This window comes from Heteronotia binoei, chromosome 6 (assembly GCF_032191835.1).
Source record: "Heteronotia binoei isolate CCM8104 ecotype False Entrance Well chromosome 6, APGP_CSIRO_Hbin_v1, whole genome shotgun sequence".
NCBI classification, from domain to species: domain Eukaryota; kingdom Metazoa; phylum Chordata; class Lepidosauria; order Squamata; family Gekkonidae; genus Heteronotia; species Heteronotia binoei.
The window spans coordinates 13803090-13827729 of NC_083228.1; the positions used below are offsets into that span (position 1 = coordinate 13803090).

The window sequence follows — 24640 nt, forward strand, 5'->3', positions numbered from 1 at the left end:
ATCTGACATAAATGGGACTTTGTGAGGCCGGGCCGTGTGTGTCATAAAAAATAATGCCCAGTAATGGAGATATAAACCTTATGAAGGACACAGGCAATCACAAGTAAAGCATGCTTAAAGCGTTAGCACTCTTGCAATATTGTGTTTATTTAACAGTCTCCGATAACTGTCAACTCTTGCTCTGATGAGCCTTGGCAAATAGAAGAAAGGCTCGGCTCAGGAGCTCTGCTAGGCAATTAAAAGAGCCTGGCAAAGCAAGCTCTCCCCTCTCCCCTTTCTTCTTCAAGGAAGGCGCCTCAGCCAATGGAGCAAATAGAGGCTTTGCTCCATGGCTCCTGTGCGATTGAGCAACTCTTGCAAGGCAACCTGTGATGCAGAAGGAAGCAAGAGAGAGGAAGACAGAAGCAGATGATAGCCAGTTGCCTGATAGGAACCCTCCACAGTCCTGATCCAGCCCTCGGGCCACCCCTGATCTAGAGTTTTGCAAGGGAGGTCTCTTAAGATGCCATACTCTGACAGAGAAATGTGACTGTGGTGCAGGTAGCATAGAAGATGCCATACTCTGACAGAGAAATGTGACTGTGGTGCAGGTAGCATAGACACCCTATATCCTGTGACCTTTGAATGGAATTACTTTTCTGAGCCCAAAAATCATTTTAATCCTTTTTTTGTTCCAAAATATAGATCATATGGAGGCATTACTTCTTTTATTAGAAGATAATAGCAGACCTGTCACTCTTTAACGGTAAAATTCTATGCATCTGTGATAGATTTTTGCAGCCGTTCAAATGGGGCCTTGCTTTTTTCTATATTTTAGTAATCTGCTTTGAACTAATAAATTAAGAAGCAGTATGAGGGGGAGAGAGGTTATCTAGTTTCATCAGCAGAGACCCAAAGGATATAGAGAGTACTAAGTCTCCATTTAAAAAATGCAAACATTTCCATAGTAATTTTATGTCTTTTAGCAGTTGGTAGTAGCTGCAACAATAGGAGGAAAAGGTGTAGGAGGTGCAAGAATATAGTCCGTAAAAGCACAACCCAAACAGCTCAGCTGCTGAATTGCAACTGATAATGAAGCTCAAGACAATCCATCCTCCTGGACTGAAACAAGACCTAGGTTTCCTGTCTCATTTTCAATGCTGATTTCTCCATGCCTACTACCCTTCTGGATATCACACCTAGTCCAATCTAGCCTACTATTGCGAGTCACCTGCTATTGTCATGTGCGTGCTAATGTCATTCGGAATCTGAAATCACTCCACTTTTCAACCTATAGGACACTTTCTAGCTGTATCTGTAGAAGTGAGCAGTGGCTTCTCCCCTGCCGCAAATTTTGTTAGTCGTTCAGGTGCTCCTGGACTCTTGCTCGTTTCTACTCCTATTGTAACCATTTGTCTGCCTTGCTTTCACACACATCCTAGAGCAGGGGTGTCAAACTCATTTGCTATGAGGGCCGGATCTGACATAAATGCGGCAGAATGTGGCAGCCAGGATGCTATTGGGTCTTCCCTTATGGGAGCTCATTCAACCTGAGCTGAAAGCATTGTCTATTGCATACCGGGTTCGTTTCAAGGTGCTGGTCCTTACCTTTAAGGCCCTATATGGCCAGGTACCTGCATACCTGAGGGACCGCCTTTCCCCATATGTTCCCCAGAGAGCACATGGGTTTGGATCACAAAATCTGCTGTCAATCCCCGGCCCTAAGGGGATCCCCAACTAGAGCCAGGGCCTTCTCTGTAGTGGCCCCCCGCTGGTGGAACGAGATACCTGTAGAAGTTAGGGCCCTGCGAGAGTTCATACAGTTCCGCAGGGCCTGTAAGATGGCACTCTTCCACCAGGTATTTGCAAACTAGATTGCCAGTCACCAACAGTCCTCAGGGAACATCTCGACGACCTCTTGCAAGCTGCCCTGAAGCAGCAGTGGGAAGGAACATCTAAGATCTGTTAGCAGAGAACATAACTTTGAATTTAAGACCACAGCATCCAAAGGCTAACGTTTATGTTTTAAATGGTTTTATGGCTTTTATGTCTTTTATATGTTTTATACTCAAGCTTACGCAGGAGCATGTAAGCCCCCCAGAGCCCGCCTCGGCAGGGAGGGCGGGATATAAATGGAATAAAATAAATAAAATAAAGAGACCTTGCTGGTCCAAGTCATGTTGGGCCAGGCCGTGTGTGTACCTGTTTAAGATTAGGTAGCAGAGATGAGTCCATGGGATAAATAGCAACACTTTGATCAGCACAGATGGTGACTGCAGCCATGAAATTAAAAGACGTTTGCTTCTTGGGAGGCCAGCTATGGCGAACCTGGGCAGTATAATAAAAAGTAGAGACATCACCCTGCCAACAAAAGTCTGTATAGTCAAAAGCGATGGTATTCCCAGTAGTAATGTATGGCTGTGAGGGCTGGACCATAAGGAAGGCCGAGCGCAGAAGAATAGATGTTTTTGAGCTGTGGTGCTGGAGAAGACTCTTGAGAGTCCCTTGGACTGCAAGAAGTTCCAATCAGTCAATCCTAAGAGAAATCAACCCAGACTGTTCCCTGGAAGGTCAGATGCTGAAGCTGAAGATCAAATACTTTGGCCACCAAATGAGAAGGGAGCACTCACTGAAGAAGATCCTGATGCTGGGAAAGACAGAAGGCAAAAGAAGGGGACGGCAAAAGATGAGATGGCTGGAGAGCATTACTGATGTAACAAACACGAATTTGAGCAGACTTCAGAGGATGGTGGAAGACAGGAGGGCCTGGCATGACTTTGTCCATGGGGTCGCAATGAGTCGGACTCGACTGTGTGACTGAACAACAACAGGCAGAGATATAACCTTTATAAAGGACACAGACAAACAAAGATTTTTTTTAAAAAAAAACTTTAAATAAAATATGCTTAAAACATTAGCACTTGCTGGTCTTAAAGGTGCTTTCAAGGAACTGGGCAAAGGAAGCTCTGGCTCTTTCCTTCCTTCCCCAAGGGAAAAGGAGCAGAGGTGCCTCAGCCAATAGAAGGCAGAGCAGCTTGGCTCAATAGTTCTTCTGTGCAGTTAAGAGAGCCTGGCAAATCAAACTTTCCCTCCCGCCTTCCTCCCCAAGAGAGGAGCCTCAGCCAATGGAGAAAATAGAGGCTTTGCTCTGTAGCTCCTGTATGATTGAGCAAGCCTTGCAAACCAAGCTGTTACGCAGAAGGGAGTAAGAGAGAGGGAGAAGGAAGCAGATGACAGCCAGTTGCTCAGGGGCCTGATAGGAGCCCTCTGAGGGTCTGGTTCGGCCCCCGGACAGCATGGTTGGCCCCCCCATCCTAGAGGCTCCCGTCACTTCTCATTACCGGGTCCTGTTCTAGATTTACCAGCTGTTACTTGTCAAGTTCGAACGTGCACTGTAGCCACCAAGCCTAAGTTCCCCTGTGCTGCAAATCAGCAGCGTGGACTTAAGAAGCAAGAGCCTTTCAGGCACGCGTTGTGCTTTCGACTGCACCGCAGGCCCCAGGCCAGTGGAAACTGTATTTCTCAGAGGACAATTTCCCAACCTCCTGATTTGCCCTCACGTGCACGACCCGATTATTCTTCCAGTTCCCCAGTACCTGCACGAGCGGCATTTGCTCAGATCGCTCCGACATAATCAGTGTCAGTTGCCTGAATTAACCTTACCCGTGTTGCTAGGTAGTTTCTTATACTTCCTTTCTTAGCAGGTCAATTTTGATGAATTACAGGCTGCAGCAGGCTGTGTGCTGGGTAAGAAGCAACCGTGCAGCGCGCTGTTTGTCACTTGCCAGCCTGAAGGAAGCCATTTAAGTACATCTGTCACTCGTCCGTGTTTTTACTTCGTAGGATTTAGGCAGGGCTTTTTTTTGTAGCAGGAGCTCCTTTGCGTATTAGGCCACACCCCCTGATGTAGCCAATCCTCTTGGAGCTTACAGGAGGCCCTGTACGAAGAGCCCTGTAGTCCAAGAGCTTACAGACGATTGGCTACATAAGAGGGGTGTGGCCAAATATGCAAAGGAGTTCCTGCTACAAAAAAGCCCTGGATTTAGGGCATGAAAGCCATCCCTCTGTGTGTCTCCAATATAAGCACTGAATAGAAGTGGGACATTTATATTCATGGAATCAGGCCTCGGATTCAGCCGGAGCTCACAGGAGGGCAGCTACTGAACGTTTCTGAGGGTTCCCCCTCCTCCTCCCCACCGTGTCCATGGAATATTAGGTGCAAAAGGAAGTACTTCTTCACCCAAAGGGTGATTAACATGTGGAATTCACTGCCACAGGAGATGGTGGCGGCCACAAGTATAGCCACCTTCAAGAGGGGTTTAGATAAAAATATGGAGCACAGGTCCATCAGTGGCTATTAGCCACAGTGTATGTGTGTATATAAAAATTTTTGCCACTGTGTGACACAGAGTGTTGGACTTGATGGGCCGTTGGCCTGATCCAACATGGCTTCTCTTATGTTCTTATGTAACAAGCCCTGGATGAGTGCTACCACCTGTTTTTCTACAAAGTGACCCCTGCATGGAATCATCCCATCATGGAATGGGGGGACCGCATCAGTGCCACCCCAAGCAGAAGGGTTGACCAGAATTAAAATCGAAGAAGGAGGAGGAGGAGGGGATGGTGGTTATGATGATGATGATGATGATATTGGATTTATACTTGACTCTGAATCCCAGAGTCTCAAGAGAGGCTCACGATCTCCTTTACTTTCCTTCTCCACAACTGACACTTTGTGACCCAAGGCCATTCCAGCAGGTGCAGGTGAAGGAGTGGGGAATCAAACCCAGTTCTCCCAGATAAGAGTCCGCACACTTCACCACTACACCAAACTGGGACAAATCTCACAGAATGGCCTAAGGCGGTCATAGGGACTATTGTTCCGTCAATAAAGCATGCGTGGGCCTGTTCAGAGGTGGACTAAGGCAAGGGTAATGTCTCCGCTTAGATCTTCTGGTGGAGGGAGAGATAGGTCCAGAAAAGTGGGCAAGTAGGCCATAGGTGTAGAACCGCTGTTTAAAGTGTGGTGGACCAGAAAGCTTTCTGCTGCATTGTAGCTCCAAAACCACAAAGAAGGGGTATGTAATTTGCTGGTGTCCAAAGCTTCTGACAGCTACCACCAATGAGATAGGGCCTTGAGGTTCAGATGCAGAGTCTTGGAATGGGCTTAGAGGTGCTACAATATGGCTGGGTACAGATGGGCAGCTTCGGGTGCACGGGAGGCATCTCAAATCGGGCCAGTTCAAAACAGAGCGGATTCTTCCTGGTCAGACATTCCTACGTGAGTTGCCTGTATCCCACGTAGGAGCACATTGGTGCAGTCAGATGGCTGTGGCGCACCATCCCCTTGACATGGTTTGGGTTTCTTTTTTTCCATACATTTTAGTAGTCATGCGCATGCACCCCTACGCAGACATATTGTTGTTTTCTTTCCCTCCCTCCCTCTCTCCATCCCTTCTTTCCTCCCTCCCTCCCTCAAATATCTGACATTTGTGTCTTGAGGCTCTCAAACATCTGATGTTTATTCTGTGTGGCTCTTATATTAAGCAAGTTTAGCCAGCCCTGGGCTGTGGTAAAAGGTAAAGGCAGTCCCCTGTGCAAGCACCAGTTGTTTCCGACTCTGGGGTGACGTTGCTTTCACAACTTTTTCACGGCAGGCTTTTTACGGGGTGGTTTGCCATTGCCTTCCCCAGTCATCTACACTCCCCTCCCCCAGCAAGCTGGGCACTCCTTTGACCGACCTCGGAAGGATGGAAGGCTGAGTCAACCTGAGCCGGCTACCTGAAACCAGCTTCCGCTGGGATCGAACTCAGGTCATGAGTAGAGAGTTCAGACTGCAGTACTGCAGCTTTACCACTCTGCGCCACTGGGCTATGAGTTCACAGATATTTGAGGGCACTTATTTGGGTCCAACACAGTTTTAACAAGGCAGCCATCAGTGGGTCCTGGAAGTTCTGGTCAGCAACTTGAATCTCTTGGGGGTACCACTGCGTGGATGGTCCACTGCGAATTGGTTTCCATGATGTTTGGTCTTTTTTAAGCATTACCAGCAGCCCCCTCCCTTCGCGCAGTGGAATCCTGTCTCTTCGTAACTCCTATCACTTCTAAAGAGAAATCATGTTTTCCCTATCAATAAAATCACTGTGGGGGGTGGTGGATGGGAGTGGAAGGGAATTTCCTATTGGCCTGTTGCATTTTGGAACTTGGTATTTTTGTGCCGGACTGGCCTTGATTATCCAGCACCCTAGGAAAGGTTAACTTCTGGTGACCCCCGCACTGATAGGGTTGCCAATCCCCAGGTGGGGGCAGGGGATTCTGTTTAGAGGCCCTCCCCCCACTTCAGGGTAATCAGAAAGTGTGGGGGGAGGAGGGAAATGTCTGCTGGGCACTCCATTATTTCCTATGGAGATCGATTCCCATAGGGTATAATGGAGAATTGATCCGCGGGTATCTGGGGCTCTGGAGAAGCTGTACAGGCACTAAATTTTCAGCATGACATCCAGTGCCTCTCCCAAAAACACCCACTAAGTTTCAAAAGGATCGGATCAGGGGGTCCAATTCTGTGAGCCCCAAAAGAAGGTGCCCCGATCCTTCATTATTTCCAATGGAGGGAAGTCATTTAAAAGGTGTGCGGTCCCTTTAAATGCGATGGCCAGAACTCCCTTTAGTGCTCAGTTGTGCTTGTCACAGCCTTGCTCCACCCCAATGTCTCCTGGCTCCACCCCCAAAGTCTCCTGGCTCCACCCCCAAAGTTCCCAGATATTTCTTGTATTGGACTTGGCAACCCTATGCACTGATAACCAATTTTCAAAAACAGACAAATTGTGGGGAAAATGAAAAGCATAACATTTGAAATTGCTCCCTGACCTGGATAACCCAGGCAACCCTGATCTTGTCCGATCTCGGAAGCTCCGCAGGGCCAACTCTGGCAAGGATTTGGAGGAGAGACCTCCTTGGAATAACAAAGTTGGGAGTGCAGGCTCTATTCAGCCACCTTAAGGGGAAGCCCAGGATGAAAATAGGCCAATGGCAGAGTGTCGTGTGACATCACGTGAGGGTGCGCCCAATGCAGCACCCCCAGAAGGCAGACGCCCTAGGCAATCACCTAGTGGCAGGACCAGCCCTATTTCTGTGGCCTGTTTCTATCCCCCCCTCCCCAGTTAGAATTAATTCTTGTAAAAGCTGTCAAGGCTTAATGCAGCTGCTGCTTCAGCAGCCACACTTCACACCTAAACCTCTCTTCTTTTCTTTTTTTTCTTTCTTTAATGCCTCCCCAGAGCCTGAATATGTCTTGGGTACTTCAACATTTCATACGTCTCATCATGGATTCGGGACTGATAAATTCTGTTCCTTCCATTTGGAGTTCGTCTTGGAGATTTTTTTTTTTTTTTTGCCTTGGCAGTGCAATATATTAAAAACTCTCTCTAATTGTTGAAATCTTTCTCCTTTCATTCCAACCCACCACCACCAATTATTGTACATCCTTCCCCGATGATCAATGTCAGGTCTTTCGTCTAATCATTTTAATCTGCTCTGCTTTATGCATTGATAATTCCGGAGCGCAGTCTGCCAGAAAGAACATTGGCAGGAAGGAAACAGTGCCAGAAAAGACACTTTGCATGTAATTCCCTTCCACATACAAAATCCCGCTGTCAACATGATCAGACTAACAAAGAAAGGATATAGACATGTGGAAAAGATGGTTGGATACTAATACGCTATTAAAAATGTAAAGGTGGTCCCCTGTGCAAGCACCAGTCGTTTCTGACTCTGGGGTGACGTTGCTTTCACGTTTTCACGGCAGACTCTTTACTGGGTGGTCTGCCACTGCCTTCCCCAGTCATCTATACTTTACCCTCAGCAAGCTGGGGATTCATTTTACCGACCTCAGAGGGACGGAAGGCTGAGTCAACCTTGAGCCGGCTACCTGAGCCCAGCTTCCACCGGGATCGAACTCAGGTCGTGAGCAGAGCTTAGTATTGCAACTTTACCACTCTGCACCACGGGGCGCTTAGACTATTCCCCAGAACCTTTAAGTCACAAGCTTGGTATCTAAAAGGTAACGGTAAAAGGTAGAATCGTTAACGACCCAGGGGGTGATGTCACATCATGATGTTTTCGTGGCAGACTTTCTGATTATATATGTTTTACTGAAATTTTTAAAAAAGGGGAAGGAGTGCTGAAATGGGGAAGAGAAGAAAATATGAAATAAAATAAATTCGACAACATATACTCTGCATCATTAGATTATAGAATAATAGACTGATTTCGTACTCACCCTACGCTGCTCTAACGTTCCTCTTTTCAGTGTGGCGTCCTTCCGATTTCCCACTATCTGCCCCAGGGCTTCAGCTTGCGTTGCTGTTTTTGTGCGGCAGAAACCGCTAAAAAACAGTTTCTCTTTGCTGCACAAAACCAGCAATGCAAGCTGAAGCCCCGGAGCAGATAGTGGGAAATCGGAAGGATGCTGCGCTGAAAACAGGAATGTCAGTGCGGCGTAGGGTGAGTGCGAAATCAGTCTATTATTTTATAATCTAATGGTAGGGGAAAAAAGCAACCTTTCGCGCTGCATGTAGCAACCTCCAGCGCAAGCTTCGAGACATTCAGAACGAGTGGTGGACCAAGCTTGCAGAGAGAACCCAGCTGTGTGCAGACACTGGTGATTTAAGAGGGTTCTACGAAGCCCTGAAGGCAGTATATGGTCCATCATATCAGGCTCAGAGTCCCTTGCATAGTGCAGACGGCCAAGTGCTCCTCACAGACAAGGCATCCATACTGAACCGGTGGTCGGAGTATTTTCAGGTTCTCTTCAGTGCCAACCGCGTAGTTCAAGATTCAGCAATCCACCTCACCCCACTTCAACCGGTGAAAACAGAGTTGGATGAGATCCCCACCCTAGAAGAGACTGTTAAAGCCATCAAGCAACTGAAAAGTGGCAAGGCAGCAGGAGTTGATGGAATTCCACCAGAGATCTGGAAACATGGGGGCACAGTACTACATAGCTCACTTCACAAAGTACTTGTCACCTGCTGGGAACAAGGCAAATTGCCCCCCCAGGCGGAATAACGAGACAAACACTGGATTGGATTAAAGGGCCACTTTATTAAACTTAACGGCAAGGGCAAGAACATGGGGACAGGACAAGCCAGGGGTCAACCCGACCACCTCCTTGACCTGGAACTGGGCGAGCCCCCAAAGCCCCGGGTATGAGCCAATCAAATGGCTCAGACCCGGCCGGCCCGGCATCATGATCACCGCTCACCTGAGCTCCGCCATCCCCACAGACGTGCAGCCTGGGATGCGGACACTCACCGCGTGCCGGGATCCACAGACTCCCTAGAGCCAACCTTGGGCCGTACAGCTTACGGTCCCCCAGGGAAGTCATGCGCCAAAATGGCGCGATGCTACGGGAGCTCACCGATCCCCAAAAACATAATCCCAAGCACAAACTGCCAGTGACCAACCTATATAACGGCACCACCATTCCAATTGCCAGCACCAAACATCAGCAGTACAGGGTAGGCAAAAACACCCCAGAATTAGCCAATCCTTCCGAGGGTGAAAAATTCCTACCCGGCCCCAAAAAACAGGCGACCAGCCTCTGCCTGAACTGCTTGACGGGCGGGCGGGTGGGCCGAGAACGGATTTCAAACTGCGTAGAAGGGGGGCGGGAGCGGCCTCTTAAGGCAGCACCACGCCCCCTCTCACTGAGGGAAAAAACTATCTGCCTCGTATCCGCGCGGGGAGGCAATGTGCGGCCCCCAGCCTCAGCGGTCGATGGACCGCTCGGCTGGGAAGGGGCCGAATTGCCCCCCCAGGCGGAATAACGAGACAAACACTGGATTGGATTAAAGGGCCACTTTATTAAACTTAACGGCAAGGGCAAGAACATGGGGACAGGACAAGCCAGGGGTCAACCCGACCACCTCCTTGACCTGGAACTGGGCGAGCCCCCAAAGCCCCGGGTATGAGCCAATCAAATGGCTCAGACCCGGCCGGCCCGGCATCATGATCACCGCTCACCTGAGCTCCGCCATCCCCACAGACGTGCAGCCTGGGATGCGGACACTCACCGCGTGCCGGGATCCACAGACTCCCTAGAGCCAACCTTGGGCCGTACAGCTTACGGTCCCCCAGGGAAGTCATGCGCCAAAATGGCGCGATGCTACGGGAGCTCACCGATCCCCAAAAACATAATCCCAAGCACAAACTGCCACAGACAGCGCCAAGCCTCTGCTTAGGCCGCTGTACCCCAAACTATAAACCCGAAGAAGCCCCTGCCGCAAGCAGTTAAAATTAGCTCGTGGCCCCTCTGACAGATGGACACCTCCACTCAATCCAGTTCCGGCATGCTGGAAAGACTAAGAAAATGAGGCACGTGATCCCAGGGACCCCCCTGAGGGGTTTGCGCAAGGCCGTGTTGGCCCCTACCAACGTGCGCCAAGCCACAAGGTCCCCAGCTGACCGCCAACCCGGCGCGACAGCAAGGCCGACCACAAGAGCAGTAATCATTATCCCTGAATGTATTACCACAATCTGTGGGGGAGGGCTCTCAAATCCCGGACAAACAGGGGCAGGAGCCCGGGCCACCTATACCACGACGGCCCTGACATGTAATCACAGCTCATCGCCTAGGCCCGGCTGCGATCCAATCGGCGTCCATCGGGCTTGGTGTGCCGCCCAACACAATGCTGTGGCCGCATAAGGATCCTTTCTCTTGCCACCAGACACAGCACCTGGAAGAAAAAACTATTAGACCACTGAACAAAATTGAATAACATAATGCCTCGAACAGTTACCCCGTAGAAATAGGGGTAAAAACCAAACTTTAAGACCAAAAAGGCCCACTCGACGATGTTCTCATCCCCATAGCCCGGCGCAACAGCCGTAGAAGCAGCGCGTATTCTGAGGAATGGGTGCAAATCAGGCGTGAACTATGCTATAGGCAAAGCCTCGCCCAACAGAAACTGTAACGAACTCCTCAAACAGGTACCGCGCTACACGGAATGAAGGTAAACCGTTAACTGCCTAAGAACCATGAGGCGAATGGGGCTGGGGCTCTTTACCAGGGTGCTGCCCCGGCCCGCTGCCTGTCTGCTTGCTAGGCCACCTTTGTTTGGACCTAGTACAGGCTGTTAAGGCGTGGGGGCCTGCACAGATTGGGCACTCGTGCTTATACTTACAGTCCTTCCTGGTACACGAGCCATGGGAGGTAAACTCCCAACAAAGCAGCCGTGGCTGAATCGACTGCCCTGCGGCTGCGCGGGCGCCTGTAACAGTTGATGACGATGTCTTTTGGACCAGATGGCCGCTATCCGAACGCTCACCAGCATTAGGTTTTGCGGGCGCCATGAGCTGCAGCCACAGCTGCTGGTTTATCTGATTCCACTGAAGGCCAGGATTAACAGCCGCCCGCATGCGGAACTGTTCGTCATACTGGAGCCAAGCCCCGCCAGCAAAGTCATTATATGCGCGGTATATAATGTCGCAATACTGGAACAATGGAGCTGCTCTCCATGGCTGGGCCCTGGCAATAACGCCAGCATAAATAAGGAACCCGGGCAACCAATTTGCCCATGTCCTATCAACTTTTCGACGCCTGAGCTTCTCTTTGTCTTTCTCGTCAAGCTCGTCCTTAGATTTTTTCTCCAATTCCCTATAGAGGAGGCTGAATACGTCTACGTATTCACCTTTAAGGATTTTCTCCCGGGTAGCGGCTGTCAGATGGTCACCCAAAGGCATGGCCGGGTCTCCAAAAGGCAAAGCATGAAACTCCAATGAGCTGTAAGGAACGGGGGGGTGCGACGGAAAACCCCAGAGCGCCCCCTGCTGCCCAGCCCACGGTAGAGACATGGACGGGGATTGCTGCCATCCCCATGGAGACACACCCGTCGCCGGTCCAGGACCCCCGGTCCCCGGGCTGCCTTCAGAACCGCTGCTCCCTGGGACCGAACCCCAAGGCGACCAAACACCATCCGGTGTGGGAGACGAAAAGGAAATACCTGACTGGGGAAGAAAACCAAAGGCCGCCTGGCGCCCCGTAAGTGGAACTGCACTCAAATAGTTGGTCCCCACAGCCTGAGCGCCTGTTCCAGGCCTGGAGCCCGAAGCTAAATTGGGCACCCACGGTCCCCAAGGCCATGCCACCCCTTGCTGTAGCGTGGGTAACTTACCATCGCCTACCGCCGGCGCCACCACAACCACATCGGGCTCATCCTGCTGTTCGTTATCCTGCGACACTCCATCCTTCGCCACGGCACTGGATCCCTCTGCTCCCTGCAACACAGAAAGACGAGCCAGCACCTCCTTTTGAAAGGAAATGGTGGCAACCCTGCCAGACCCTAAAAGGCCGGTGGCCCTCCTAGAAGGGCCGGGCAAACCTCTCGCCTCTTCCAAGGCGGCCAATTGGTCAATAATAGCTTGCCTGGTCTGGGCCTCGTTACAGTCCGCATCAGGGAGCGGCTCGGGGAGTGGCCTTTTGGCAGGGCGCTTTACAGGCTGCTTGCCTTTTTTATTGCCCTGACCCTTCCGCGGTCCCATGACTACTCTTCCTGTTATTCCCGTTTATTTTATTTTAAAATGTTATTGCCGCCCCACCGACCACCCAGCAAAAACAGATATGGGTGTGGGGGGAGGATGAAGGAGGAGGGCCCTATCCCTAATTCAAGGGCGCACCACAAACTACTGAAACAGTGGAGGCGTCTACCGGCCACACCCAACCACACCACCAAGGCCAGCTGGCCTAACACTCAGCTATCTGGCCTTAAGAGGCCAACGATCAAAAGAGGGGGGGGGGGGTCACGGAAAACGCGAAAAAGAAAGGGGGGCCTGCAGAGGCCCCGGGCCGCCTACCCGCCGTGCAGACACTGCGGGGCCTAGCCAGCCACCCACGGACACTCACAAAGGCCCGCCGGCCCGCTCCTCGACTTTGCCCAATGCCAGCAGAAGCCCCTGGAGAGGGGGGGGGGGAGAGCAAACCGAGCCGGCCCACTCCTCAACGTGGCCTAATAGGCCTACAAACCCTAGCTGGGAGGGGGGGGCCACGCCAGCACACACCTGAACCAGGCCTAAATAAGCCTGTACACCCCCGACGAGGGGGGGGGGAGAACCGCACCGGCCCACTGCTTCCACGAGGCCTGAAGAGGCCTAATAACACCCAACGGGGCAGGGGGGGGGAGCGAACCGCGCCGGGCCGCTGCCTAACGAGGCCTAAAGCGGTAAGGGGGGGGAGGCGAACCGCGCCGGCTCCCTACCTCACGAGGCCTGAAGAGGCCTGAGAACACCCGGCGGGAGGGGGGGGGAGGCGAACTGCGCCGGCCCCCTGCCTCACGGGGCCTGAAGAGGCCTGAAAAACACCCGGCGGGAGGGGGGGGGAGGCGAACTGCGCCGGCTCCCTGCCTCACGGGGCCTGAAGAGGCCTGAAAACACCCGGCGGGAGGGGGGGGGGGAGGCGAACTGCGCCGGCCCCCTGCCTCACGGGGCCTGAAGAACACCCGGCGAGAGGGGGTGGAGGCAAACCGCGCCGGCTCCCTGCCTCACGGGCCTGAAGAGGCCTGAAAACACCCGGCGAGAGGGGGTGGGGGCAAACCGCGCCGGCTCCCTGCCTCACGGGCCTGAAGAGGCCTGAAAACACCCGGCGAGAGGGGGTGGAGGCAAAACCGCGCCGGCTCCCTGCCTCACGGGCCTGAAGAGGCCTGAAAACACCCGGCGAGAGGGGGTGGAGGCAAACCGCGCCGGCTCCCTGCCTCACGGGGCCTGAAAACACCCGACGGGAGGGGGTGGAGGCGAACCGCGCCGGCTCCCTGCCTCACGAGGCCTGAAAAGGCCTGAAAAACACCCGGCGAAAACACCCGACGGGAGAGGGTAGAGAAAATCCGCGCCGGGCCGCAACGCTCCCCAGCAGGCACACAGGGCCTCAGGTCGCCGTCCCGCCGCCGCGCAGAAAACCTCTGAAACGGCTAAACTCTGCCGGAAGGTGCTTGGGCGGCTGCAGAAGGCGTCCCCCCGCCGGGGCCGAGCTGCCAAGACACCGGCTAAGCTTTCCGCTCTCAAAAAGGCCCGCAGCCAGCAGGTACGTGACTGCTCGGGCCGAGAACGGATTTCAAACTGCGTAGAAGGGGGGCGGGAGCGGCCTCTTAAGGCAGCACCACGCCCCCTCTCACTGAGGGAAAAAACTATCTGCCTCGTATCCGCGCGGGGAGGCAATGTGCGGCCCCCAGCCTCAGCGGTCGATGGACCGCTCGGCTGGGAAGGGGCCGAATTACCACAGGACTTTCGCGATGCAATCATCATCACCCTATACAAGAACAAAGGGGAAAAGTCAGACTGCTCCAACTACCGGGGGATAACCCTGCTCTCCATCGCAGGCAAAATCCTTGCCAGAATACTCCTGAACAGACTGGTGCCCACCATTGCAGAAGAACTCCTCCCAGAGAGCCAGTGCGGCTTCAGAGCTAACAGGAGCACCACCGACATGGTATTTGTTCTCAGGCAGCTCCAAGAGAAATGCAGGGAACAGAACAAGGGTCTGTATGTGACTTTTGTCGACCTTACCAAAGCTTTCGATACCGTTAGCAGGAAAGGCCTGTGGCAAATCTTGGAACGTTTAGGATGTCCCCCAAGGTTCCTCAGCATGATCATCCAGCTACACGAAGACCAGCGAGGCCAAGTCAGACACTGCAACGACCTCTCGGAGCCCTTCCCAATAGGCACAGGTGTAAAGCAAGGCTGCGTTCTCGCGCCAACTCTCTTTACGATCTTCTTTAGCATGATGCTTCAAAGAGCCGCAGTAGATCTAGATGAGGACGATGGTGTCTACATCCGCTATCGCACCGATGGCAGCCTGTTCAACCTGAGGCGACTAAAGGCACACTCCAAGACAATGGAAAAACTCATCCGAGAGCTACTGTTTGCTGATGATGCTGCACTCGTCTCCCACTCGGTATCAGCTCTGCAGCATATGATGTCCTGCTTTGCAGAGGCTGCCAAGCTATTCGGCCTAGAAGTTAGTCTGAAGAAGACAGAAGTTCTCCACCAGCCTGCACCCCAGGAAGATTATCAACCTCCCTGCATCACTGTGGGTGAATCAGTTCTGAAGACAGTCCAGCAGTTCAGCTACCTGGGGTGCATCATCTCCTCAGATGCCAAGATCGACAAGGAGATTGACAACAGGCTGGCAAAGGCAAACTGTGCATTTGGCCGACTGCACAAAAAAGTGTGGAGCAACAAGCATCTGAACAAACGCACAAAGATCAATGTTTACAAAGCGGTTGTGATGACAACCCTCATCTATGGCTCCGAATCGTGGGTTTTATACCGTCATCACCTGCGACTCCTTGAGCGCTTTCATCAGCGCTGCCTTCGCACCATCCTCAACATCCACTGGAGTGACTTTGTGACCAACACTGAAGTCCTCAAGTGGGCAGAGGTTACCAGCATCGAGGCACTGCTGTTGAAGACGCAGCTGCGCTGGGCAGGGCATATTTCTAGGATGGAAAACCACCGCCTTCCCAAGATTGCCCTGTATGGCGAACTCTCCACCGGCCATCGAAATAGAGGGGCACCAAAGAAGAGGTACAAGGACTCCTTGAAGAAATCCCTTAGCACCTGTCACATCAACCATCACCAGTGGTCTGACCTAGCCTCAGATCGCAAAGCATGGAGGCACACCATCCACCAGGCTGTCTCTTCCTTTGAGAACACACGCATAGCTGGTCTTGAGGACAAAAGGAGATTGAGGAAGAATCGCACTGCTACAGGACCAACCCTAAATCAGACTTTTCCCTGCAGCCGCTGTGGCCGGACCTGCCTGTCCCACATTGGTCTTGTCAGCCACCAGCGAGCCTGCAGCAAACGTGGACTATTGCACCCTTCTTAAATCTTCGTTCGCGAAGCCAAGCCGAGAGAGAGAGAATGGTAGGGTGAGTGTGAAATCAGTCTTAGTCTAAACAGGTTTATGACCTATAGATTGTAGTAAACAATTTGCTGCTTTCAAATCTATGATATCAAAAATGAACTTACAAAATAGTGCAACAGGTGATATACAAGGTCATAGTTACGCATTTAGCCATTCATAAAAAGGTTTCCAAGGATTTTCTTCATCTTGCGATAGTTTGCCCTTAACACGAAGTGCAAGTACATCTGTTTCTGCGGTCTCTAATATTTTATCGATCGAGTCTTGCTTCTTCGGAGCTTCACGGTGTTTCCAACATTGTGCTATCAGAAATCTTGCTGCAGTGATAATGTGTATCATCAAATGTTTACTCTGCCTCGAAAGGTCCATCGAGTAGTATGTTCAGTAAAAATAGTTCTGGCAGACATTTACAGGAAGGTTTGCCATTGCCTTTCCCAGCCATCTACTCTTTCCCCCCAGCAAGCTGGGTACTGATTTTACTGACCTCGGAAGGATGGAAGGCTGAGTCAACCTGGAGCTGGCTACCTGAACCCAGCTTCTGCGAGCTTCGAACTCTGGTTGTGAGCAGAGCTCGGACTGCAGTGCTGCAGCTTTACCACTCTGCACGATGGGGCTCCTAGCTTGGTATCTACCACCACTTTAGTGGAATGTTTAGAATTCCCCCCTTCTTCGAGTTTATCCCAAGCTGCCATTTTAAGCAAAAATCAAATAATTCTGTCCCCTCCCTATACATTATGATACATTTGCAGTAGACCTACCTACATACATAATATTTCAAGTCAAAACTGAATCTATTGAGGAGTTTCTGGCACAATAAAGCAAAGGCAAGAGAAAAGACATAAGCTTGCTTACACTCTTCTGGGGTTGTGCACACAGGTAGCAAGAGATCATTTTTGCACATCAAGGTCTTGAGGTCAAGAGAGTGAATTAAAAAAGTGTGTACTTCTGATTTGCACCAAACCCCTTCACCGATGAAGTGGGGCAGGGAGGATGGGGAAATCAAGCCTATCTGTATGGCGAGAGCCGGCAGCAGAAGGTTAGAACATGTGTTGATCCGTGTCTGAAACAAAGTTACTGTGGCTCCGGAACACGGTGAGAAAAGAGGCTGATGAAGAACCGAACAAGAGAAACCGTGAGGACTCCTTTCTATACGGTTCCTTCTTATTCTCTCCATTACAACAAGCGGAACCTTTAAGGACCCCACCCTATAGCACTTACTTATGAACTTTGTTGAGGCTGGTGCCTATGTAGAAATTTTTAAGTGCATGAACTGGGGGAGTGAAAATACATTATTGTTCCTTTGTTCTATTTTGTCTTATATTTGCACTAAATCAAATGCATGTACACACAATGAGAGTGTGAATATCTTTATGGTCCACCGGTGATTTTTTTGTAACTATTCCATTGTACATTGGTACCAGTTACTTATATTGTATTACCCCTGGAGAAAATGGCTGCTTTGAAGGGTGGACTTTATGGCATTGAACCATGCTGAGGCCACAACCAACACCAAACCCTTCCCTCTCCCAGCTCCACCCCCAAAGTCTCCAGGTATTTTCCAACCTAGACCTGGCAACCCTATTTTTGGTGATTCCTAGAAAGAACTGATATCACTCCTGGTCACCCCAGAAGTGAAGTTTAGTCCTTTCTGGAAGTCTCCAAAAAGGTAATTCCTAGAGAGGCATGACATCTCTTCTGAGTTTTCCCCGAGGAGGAGCTGGGGGCAGAGGTGCATGGCTTCTCTCCGATATGTATATAGATATGCAAGCATGGTGGCCGTACAAAAAGCAGTGCAGGACTATTACAAGATTTTCAGCAAAGTAAGCACGTGATCCATTTCTTCCTTTTGCAATGATTCGGTCATCCACTTGATATTGCCTTGCCTTAGGCATAGCCTGTTGTTGACGGCCTCTGTTTTAATTACAGAATTGCTGTTTAATCTACATTTGCATTAAAAGGCAAGTGTTCTCTCTTTGGGAACATATATCTTAACAGTATGAGTTTGGCCAGATGCTTTCTTTTATAAAGGAAAAAAAAGGAACTCCCCTTGTTATTCTAGAAAGCTCCGGTTTGTATCTGTGTTCAGCTTTGAACCTAGGATCTTGTGTTCTAGGGAAACAGATGATTGGTCCATCCAGTTCGGCATCGCCTGCTCTAACCGGGGGGGGGGGGGGGGGCAGCATTGTAAGGTTGCAGACAGAGAAAAGTTTTTCACTCCATAAGACGCACCTGACCATAAGACGCACCTAGTTTTTAGAGGCGTTTGTGTGAATTTAGAGGTGTTTGTGTGAATTTTTTGCAGTATTCGCTCCTTAAGACGCACACATTTTCCACCCCCACTTTTTTGGGGGGGGAAAGGGCATCTTATGGAGCAAAAAATACGGTATTTCCAGCTATTGCTACTTCAGTTCCTTGAACCAGGCATGCTGTCAAGAGGCTTACCATATTATGCATTTTCTGGGGCCTAGTTTTCTGAGGTTATCTGTAACAGTGATGGGAATGTCAGGGGAGGATGCTACGGGCCGGGGGTGGAATTCTAGCTGGAGCTCATCTGCATATTAGGCCGCTCCCCCGATGTAGCCAATTCTCCAAGAGCTTGCAAGGCTCTCTTTTTGTAAACTCTTGGAGGATTGGCTACATCATGAGTGTGTGGCCTAATATGCAAAGGAGCTCCTGCTAGAATTCCTGCTGGAATTCCCCGCTATGGCCGCTTTTGCCAGTTTGCTTTCGCTTCAGTCTGTAACTCATGAAGTACGTCCCTGGAAGAGCACTACGCTCTACTGGTTGAAAACTACTGGTGGTCTCCAGCCCTAAAGAGGTCTGGCAGTCCTCAAAGGGGGACAGGACCTTTTAAGTCCTGGCCCCGACCTGGTGGAACTCTCTGCCGGAAGACACCAGGGTCTTGCGGGATCTTTTACAATTCCACAGGGCCTGTAAAGCAGAGATGCCCCGCCAGACGTTTGCTTGAGGACAGCGATGGCTGCTGGGCTGGCACCACTTCCCCTCTCCACTTAAGGGGGGAACTGCTCCCAATGCTTGGGAAGCAGAACTATAGCACATTATAAAGAATGCCCATTGAGTTGCAACTGTTTTTAAGAATCCACTGGTTTTATTGATTTTATGTGTATTTCCTGTTGTGCATCATCTAGAGCCGGGGTAAGGCAATTCACAGATTTGATAAATAAATATCATCATCATTATCACCATCATTATCATTGTGGCCTTTTTTGTAGCAGGAGCTCCTTTGCATATTGGGCCGCACCCCCCTGATGTAGCCAATCCTCCTGCAGCTTATAGTAGGCCCTGTACTAAGAGCCCTGTAAGCTCTTGGAGGATTGGCTCCATTAGGGGGGTGTGGCGTAATATGCAAAGGCGTTCCTGCTACAAAGAAAGCCCTGGATGTTACCATTTGCCAGGGCTTTTTTAGTGGAAAAAGCCCAGCAAGAACTCACTTGCATATTAGACCACCGACCCCTGGCATCCTCATTATTTCTTGTAGAAAAAGCCCAGCAGGAACGCCATTGTGTATTAGGCCACACCCCCTGATGTCAAGCCAGCCGGAACTGTGTTCCTGCTCAAAAAAAAGCCCTGCCTTTCGCCGATAGGATGGCTTTCCTCACCTGAGTTTGTTACACTTCCCAAGAACGTGATGCTTGTTGCACTTTCATACCCAGTAAGCTTAGCGAAATGAAGCTATGTTCTCCGCCCGCCGCCCCAACTTTTAACCGTTTGCTCACAAGCAATTGCGCTGGGGTCTTTGGGGCGAAAACGTGGTTCCGAGCAGCCGTCAACGTGATTGAGATATGTGGAGTCGTTTCTGACACCGTGCGATGGAAATGATTTCCGTTGAGTCTTCCTGATGTGATGCATGTCACCCAACCCCTGCAATTTCCAGCCAGACTACCCCGATAATTACCTGATTTGAAAATTTTTAAACAGTATATTTATGCAATATAATAATGAAAGTGGGGCGGGGAGTCTGAACACTCGTTTGGTGGAAGTGTGAAATTTCTCAGGCAGATTGCTCGGGATCAGAGCTGTAATCTTTCATGAGACCACCCACAGTTAGACAGAATGTCACGCCGCACATTCGATGTGAGTCAGATCCCTCAAACGTTCTCAATCATTGCTATTTTGAGTTTCCTTTCCCTTCTCCTGTTCTCTCCAACCTGTTTCTGGTGAATGGAAGATCATTTTGTAAGGCATAAGGAAGAAGAAAACTGCAGATTTATACCCTGCCCTTCTCTCCAATTAAAAAAAATGGCGCAGAGTGGTAAAGCAGCAGTACTGCAGTACTGTGGTCTGAACCTGAGTTCGATTCCAGCAGAAGCCGGATTCAGGTAGCCAGCCCAAGGTTGACTCAACCTTCCATCCTTCTGAGGTCGGTAAAATAAGTACCCAGCTTGCTGGGGGGGGGGGGAGTGTAAAAGACTGGGGAAGGCAATGGCAAACCACCTCATTAAAAAAGTCTGCCGTGAAAACATGAAAACAACATCACCCCAGAATCGGAAATCATTGGTGCTTGCACAGGGGACCTTTCCTTTTCCTTTCCTTCTCTCTGAATCAGGGACTCAAAGCGGCTTACAATTTCCTATATATTCTCCCCCTACAACAGACACCCTGTGAGGTGAGTGCGGCTGGAGAGGGCTCTCACAGCAGCTGCCCTTTCAAGGGCAACCTCTGCCAGAGCTATGGCTGACCCAAGGCCCTGCTAGCAGGTGCAAGTGGAGGAGTGGGGAATCAAACCCGGTTCTCCCAGATAAGAGTCCGCACACTTAACCACTACACCAAACTGGCTCTCAAGGACAACTCCTGCGACAGCTATGGCTAATCCAAGGCCATTCCAGCAGGTGCAAGTGGAGGAGTGTCAAGCATTAGATCTCAAAATAACCAGTCCTTGAATCTTGAAACAAATTTTGGTTTATTGATAATCCATGTGGCTCATCCGAGCTGGGGATTGGAACTGATACTCTGTAACACTAAAATACATGCTTTAAAATGGCACATCAAAGGTTCTATAAACAATTCTACATTCACGTGTGAAATTCACACACTGGGTCCCTTATCTATATTGCAACTAGCACATCCTGGGTTCAGGCCTGGCTGAGCCTGAGAACAAGTCCCAAGAGGTCTTATCTTCAAAGAGGACATTCCTGCATTTGTTAGTAAAAGTGAAAGAAGAAAGGTGGGAGTTGCTACTTCGATGTGCCTAAATTTAGTTCATGGTTAGTAACAATTCTATAATCTGAATACTATAGTAGAGGATGAATATACAATGCTTGACAAGTAGTGAGGAATCAAACCCAGTTCGCCCAGATAAGAATCCACACACTTAACCACTACACTAAACTGGCTCTCAGGAACTTATTCCAAGGATCCTAGCTAGGTTTATCTGCTTCCAGGTGTACCCCGGATATCTCCCAGAAATATGATTGATCTCTAGATGACAGAGATCAGTTTCTTTGGAGAAAATGATTTAAGACAGCTCTGTTGTGTGTTCAGGTAAATCAAAAGTTCTGTTGTCCTCACACACAAATGTCATGACCCATGTGACGATGCAGCCATCCAGTGACATAGAAAAATATGAACTAGCATAGTGATGTATCTTTGTTCTGGTTTCTGTTGCTATTTTATCACTTCCTAACAAAATCATGGTCTGATCTGAACAATGGTGTGGATTTTTCAATAATAAACCTTTTTTTTGTAGTTGGGAAGCATTTCAAATCTTGCAATACAGGTCTGATATGTCAAGGTGGCCATAGAGTTCTCCCTGAATTGCAGCTAGAGTTGCCAGCTGTGAGTTGGGAAAATATCTGGAGAAGTTGGGAGTAAATAAAAATCTGCGCTGGTTAATCATTTCAAGCTATGTTAATTGGAAGACAAATTTTAATGAATGTTTACGAGTTGCTTTGATTGTTGAGTGCTACTGCTCAAAATGGTGGGGGGAAACATGAAAGAGGTCCTTGCCTTCTAATAATGATGCCAGTGTTAAGTTATCTTAACATTCTTTAAAATTGTCTTACAATTCCTTTAATATTTCAAAAATCCTCAAGATCGACTTTTCCTGCATGCAAATTTATTAGGACGAATCGGCAAAAACGTTGAAGAGTTAAAAGAGCGCTTGAACGTTTGCCAGTCGCTGATGCTTTTGATAGCTAAAAGTGTGTTAGCTCTGTATGATGTGCAATGTTTCTGTTTGATCGATGCCTTGTGCTTAGCCTGTTACTACCGCATGTGTATGTTTTGTTATTTCTCCCCTTTTCCTCAGGTGCAAAGAGGGCTACCAAGGTGTCCGCTGTGACCAATTTTTGCCGAAAACCGACTCAATCTTGTCAGACCCAAGTATGTCAATTTATTTATTTTTAACATCTTTATTACATGCCGGAGTCAACCTTTGCTGTGAGATGTGACCTTTGTGCTCCCTGTCAAGATTCATAACTCATTTCAGTTTTCGAGGAAAGGGGCGTGGTTATAAAGAAAAGATCACTCTATGTTGTTCTGTAAGCCAGGGGTGGCCAACAGTAACTCTCCAGATGTTTTTGCCTACAACTGCTGGCTGGGGCTGATGGGAGTTGTAGGCAAAAACATTTGGAGAGCCACCGTTGGCCAACCCTGCTGTAAGCTGTTGGAGGCTGATGTTGCAACAGAGAAAGGAGGTTTTCTTTCTTTCCCCACTAAACGTGGCCCTTTTAATAGAGAATAGCAAAATGACTGCTGTTCTAGTATGTGGTATACGGGGTCGGCCAGGTACCTCTGGGAAACCAGTGGGGGCTGGGAGGACTTTCCAGTAATGAAGAAACATCTTGGCAATGTTGCCAATAATACAGAAATGTCTTCTGGTGCATACCAGAAGTGATGTCATCACATCACTGGGGAGGCTCTGGCAGGTAGGCAAAAACTGTGATAGATGTTGTTTTTACCATAGAGTTTTTGCCCAAAGTGTTGGCGCCTCACCAGCAACATCGCTGAGATGTTGGGCTAAGCTTTCCCTGCTGCTGGTAAGTCCCCTCAGTGACCAGCTGAACGGGGGCAGGAGATTCCCTAGCCCAGATGAGAGCCCTAGTGGTATATGCAAGAAGGTCGTTATATCCCTTGACTTTACAAGATGAACGGCAGCTGCTGGGAACTGAGGCAACCTCTATCTGAATAGCTTTGCCCTATCATCTGTGGACCACTGTCAGAAGTTCTCTTTCTTGGTCATGCTACAGAACATCAGATTCCCACCCCCTACATAATCTAAACTTTGGGTTTGTTGCAAATGTCTTTGTTGATGATATTCTCCTGTTGAAAGATGCTGTTGGTTGGATTGTGTTTTGCAGGGGATTTTGTGTGCATGTGTGATCGCTGTCCCTTTCAATGTTGTCTGGAGATCTTATTTGTTGCTGTCATAGGAAGAAGAAGAAGATATTGGATTTATGTCCCACCCTAGACTCTGAATCTCAGAGTGGTCACAATCTCCTTTACCTTCCCCCCTCCCCCACAACGGACACCCTGTGAGGTGGGTGGGGCTGAGAGAGAGCACTTGCAGCAGCAGAGCTCTGCCATAGCTCTGGCAGAGGTTGTCCTTGAAAGGGCAGCTGCTGTGAGAGTCCTCTCAGCCTCGCCCACCTCACAGGGTGTCTGTTGTGGGGGAGGAAGATAAAGGAGATTGTGAGCCGCTCTGAGACTCTGAGATTCGGAGTGGAGGGCGGGATATAAATCCAATATCTTCTTCTTCTTCAGCTGCCCTTTCAAGAACAACTCCTACAAGAGCGATGGCTGACCCAAGGCCATTCCAGCAGGTGCAAGCGGAAGAGTGGGGAATCAAACCCAGTTCTCTCAGATAAGAGTCCGCGCATTTAACCACTACACCAAACTGGCTCTCAGATATCAAGGAGTGGGAAGAGTGGGGGAGAGAACTGATAAACACCCTCCCAGACCTTCAGGGGCCCTTGGACCCTAGTTTGAGACACCGGAGGAGCTGGTGAAGAAATTTAGGATCTTCTCAACATAAAACTGCTTCTCTGCCACTGCAGTCTCAGCCTCCAGCTTTTGCATTCTACTACGGCTTCCCATCGGGCTGTGAATGTTCCATTGAGAAGGGGTCATTGCTCAGGTTAAGCGCCCTTTAAACAAGACACCAGGCGATGTGCAGTCCTCTCTGGGTAAGCGCTTTTCGCATCTCTTCTAAATCCGCCTCTAGCCATTGCCATCTGTGCCTATCGAGTTACACCGGCGTCGGAGATCTTCTTAAATTGTCAGTCTCATTCCGTTTGACTCGGGCACGGCTCTTGTCGCTGATATCATAACGGTGTCTCTAATCTTTGGTTTTTGCTTCTTGGAAGAAATGGCTTATTTGTTGTCTATGGATAATCATGTAATTTGGGCGTTTGTTCGGCTGCTTGTTTTAAGTGTCTGTTGAAATCTCATTGCCAGACCCTGTGGTTGTAAAGGGTAATTTAATTTTGCACATTATGCATTAGTTTTGTGAAAGCAAAGGCCCTGTGTCAAGATGGCAATTCGGAAAGGTTTGCCGCGGCAGAACTTCATGTTGCTTGGCGGAGTGCAGTTGTATTTCATCTGGTACATTTATAGCACAAATCTATGCAGCGCAACTATAACCAAGGTCACTTGTATTCATGCGTTACATTAGAGTAACTCTACATAGGACAGGGGTGGGGAACCTTTTTTGTGCCAAGGGCCATTTGGATATTTATAACATCATTTGTGGGCCATACAAAATTATCAACTTTAAACACAGTGCTCTGC

The 24640-nt window shown here is 49.6% G+C and overlaps 1 protein-coding gene across 2 annotated transcripts in view; it reads left to right on the plus strand.

The window, feature by feature from the left end:
* Positions 1 to 24640, plus strand: part of LOC132573533 (pro-neuregulin-3, membrane-bound isoform-like) — a 1173232-nt gene that overhangs the window by 813804 nt on the left and 334788 nt on the right. For both annotated transcript variants that reach the window (XM_060241045.1, XM_060241046.1), the window contains exon 4: positions 22161 to 22234. In XM_060241045.1, coding sequence (XP_060097028.1) covers positions 22161 to 22234 — 74 coding nt within the window. The remainder of the gene's footprint in view (positions 1 to 22160; positions 22235 to 24640) is intronic.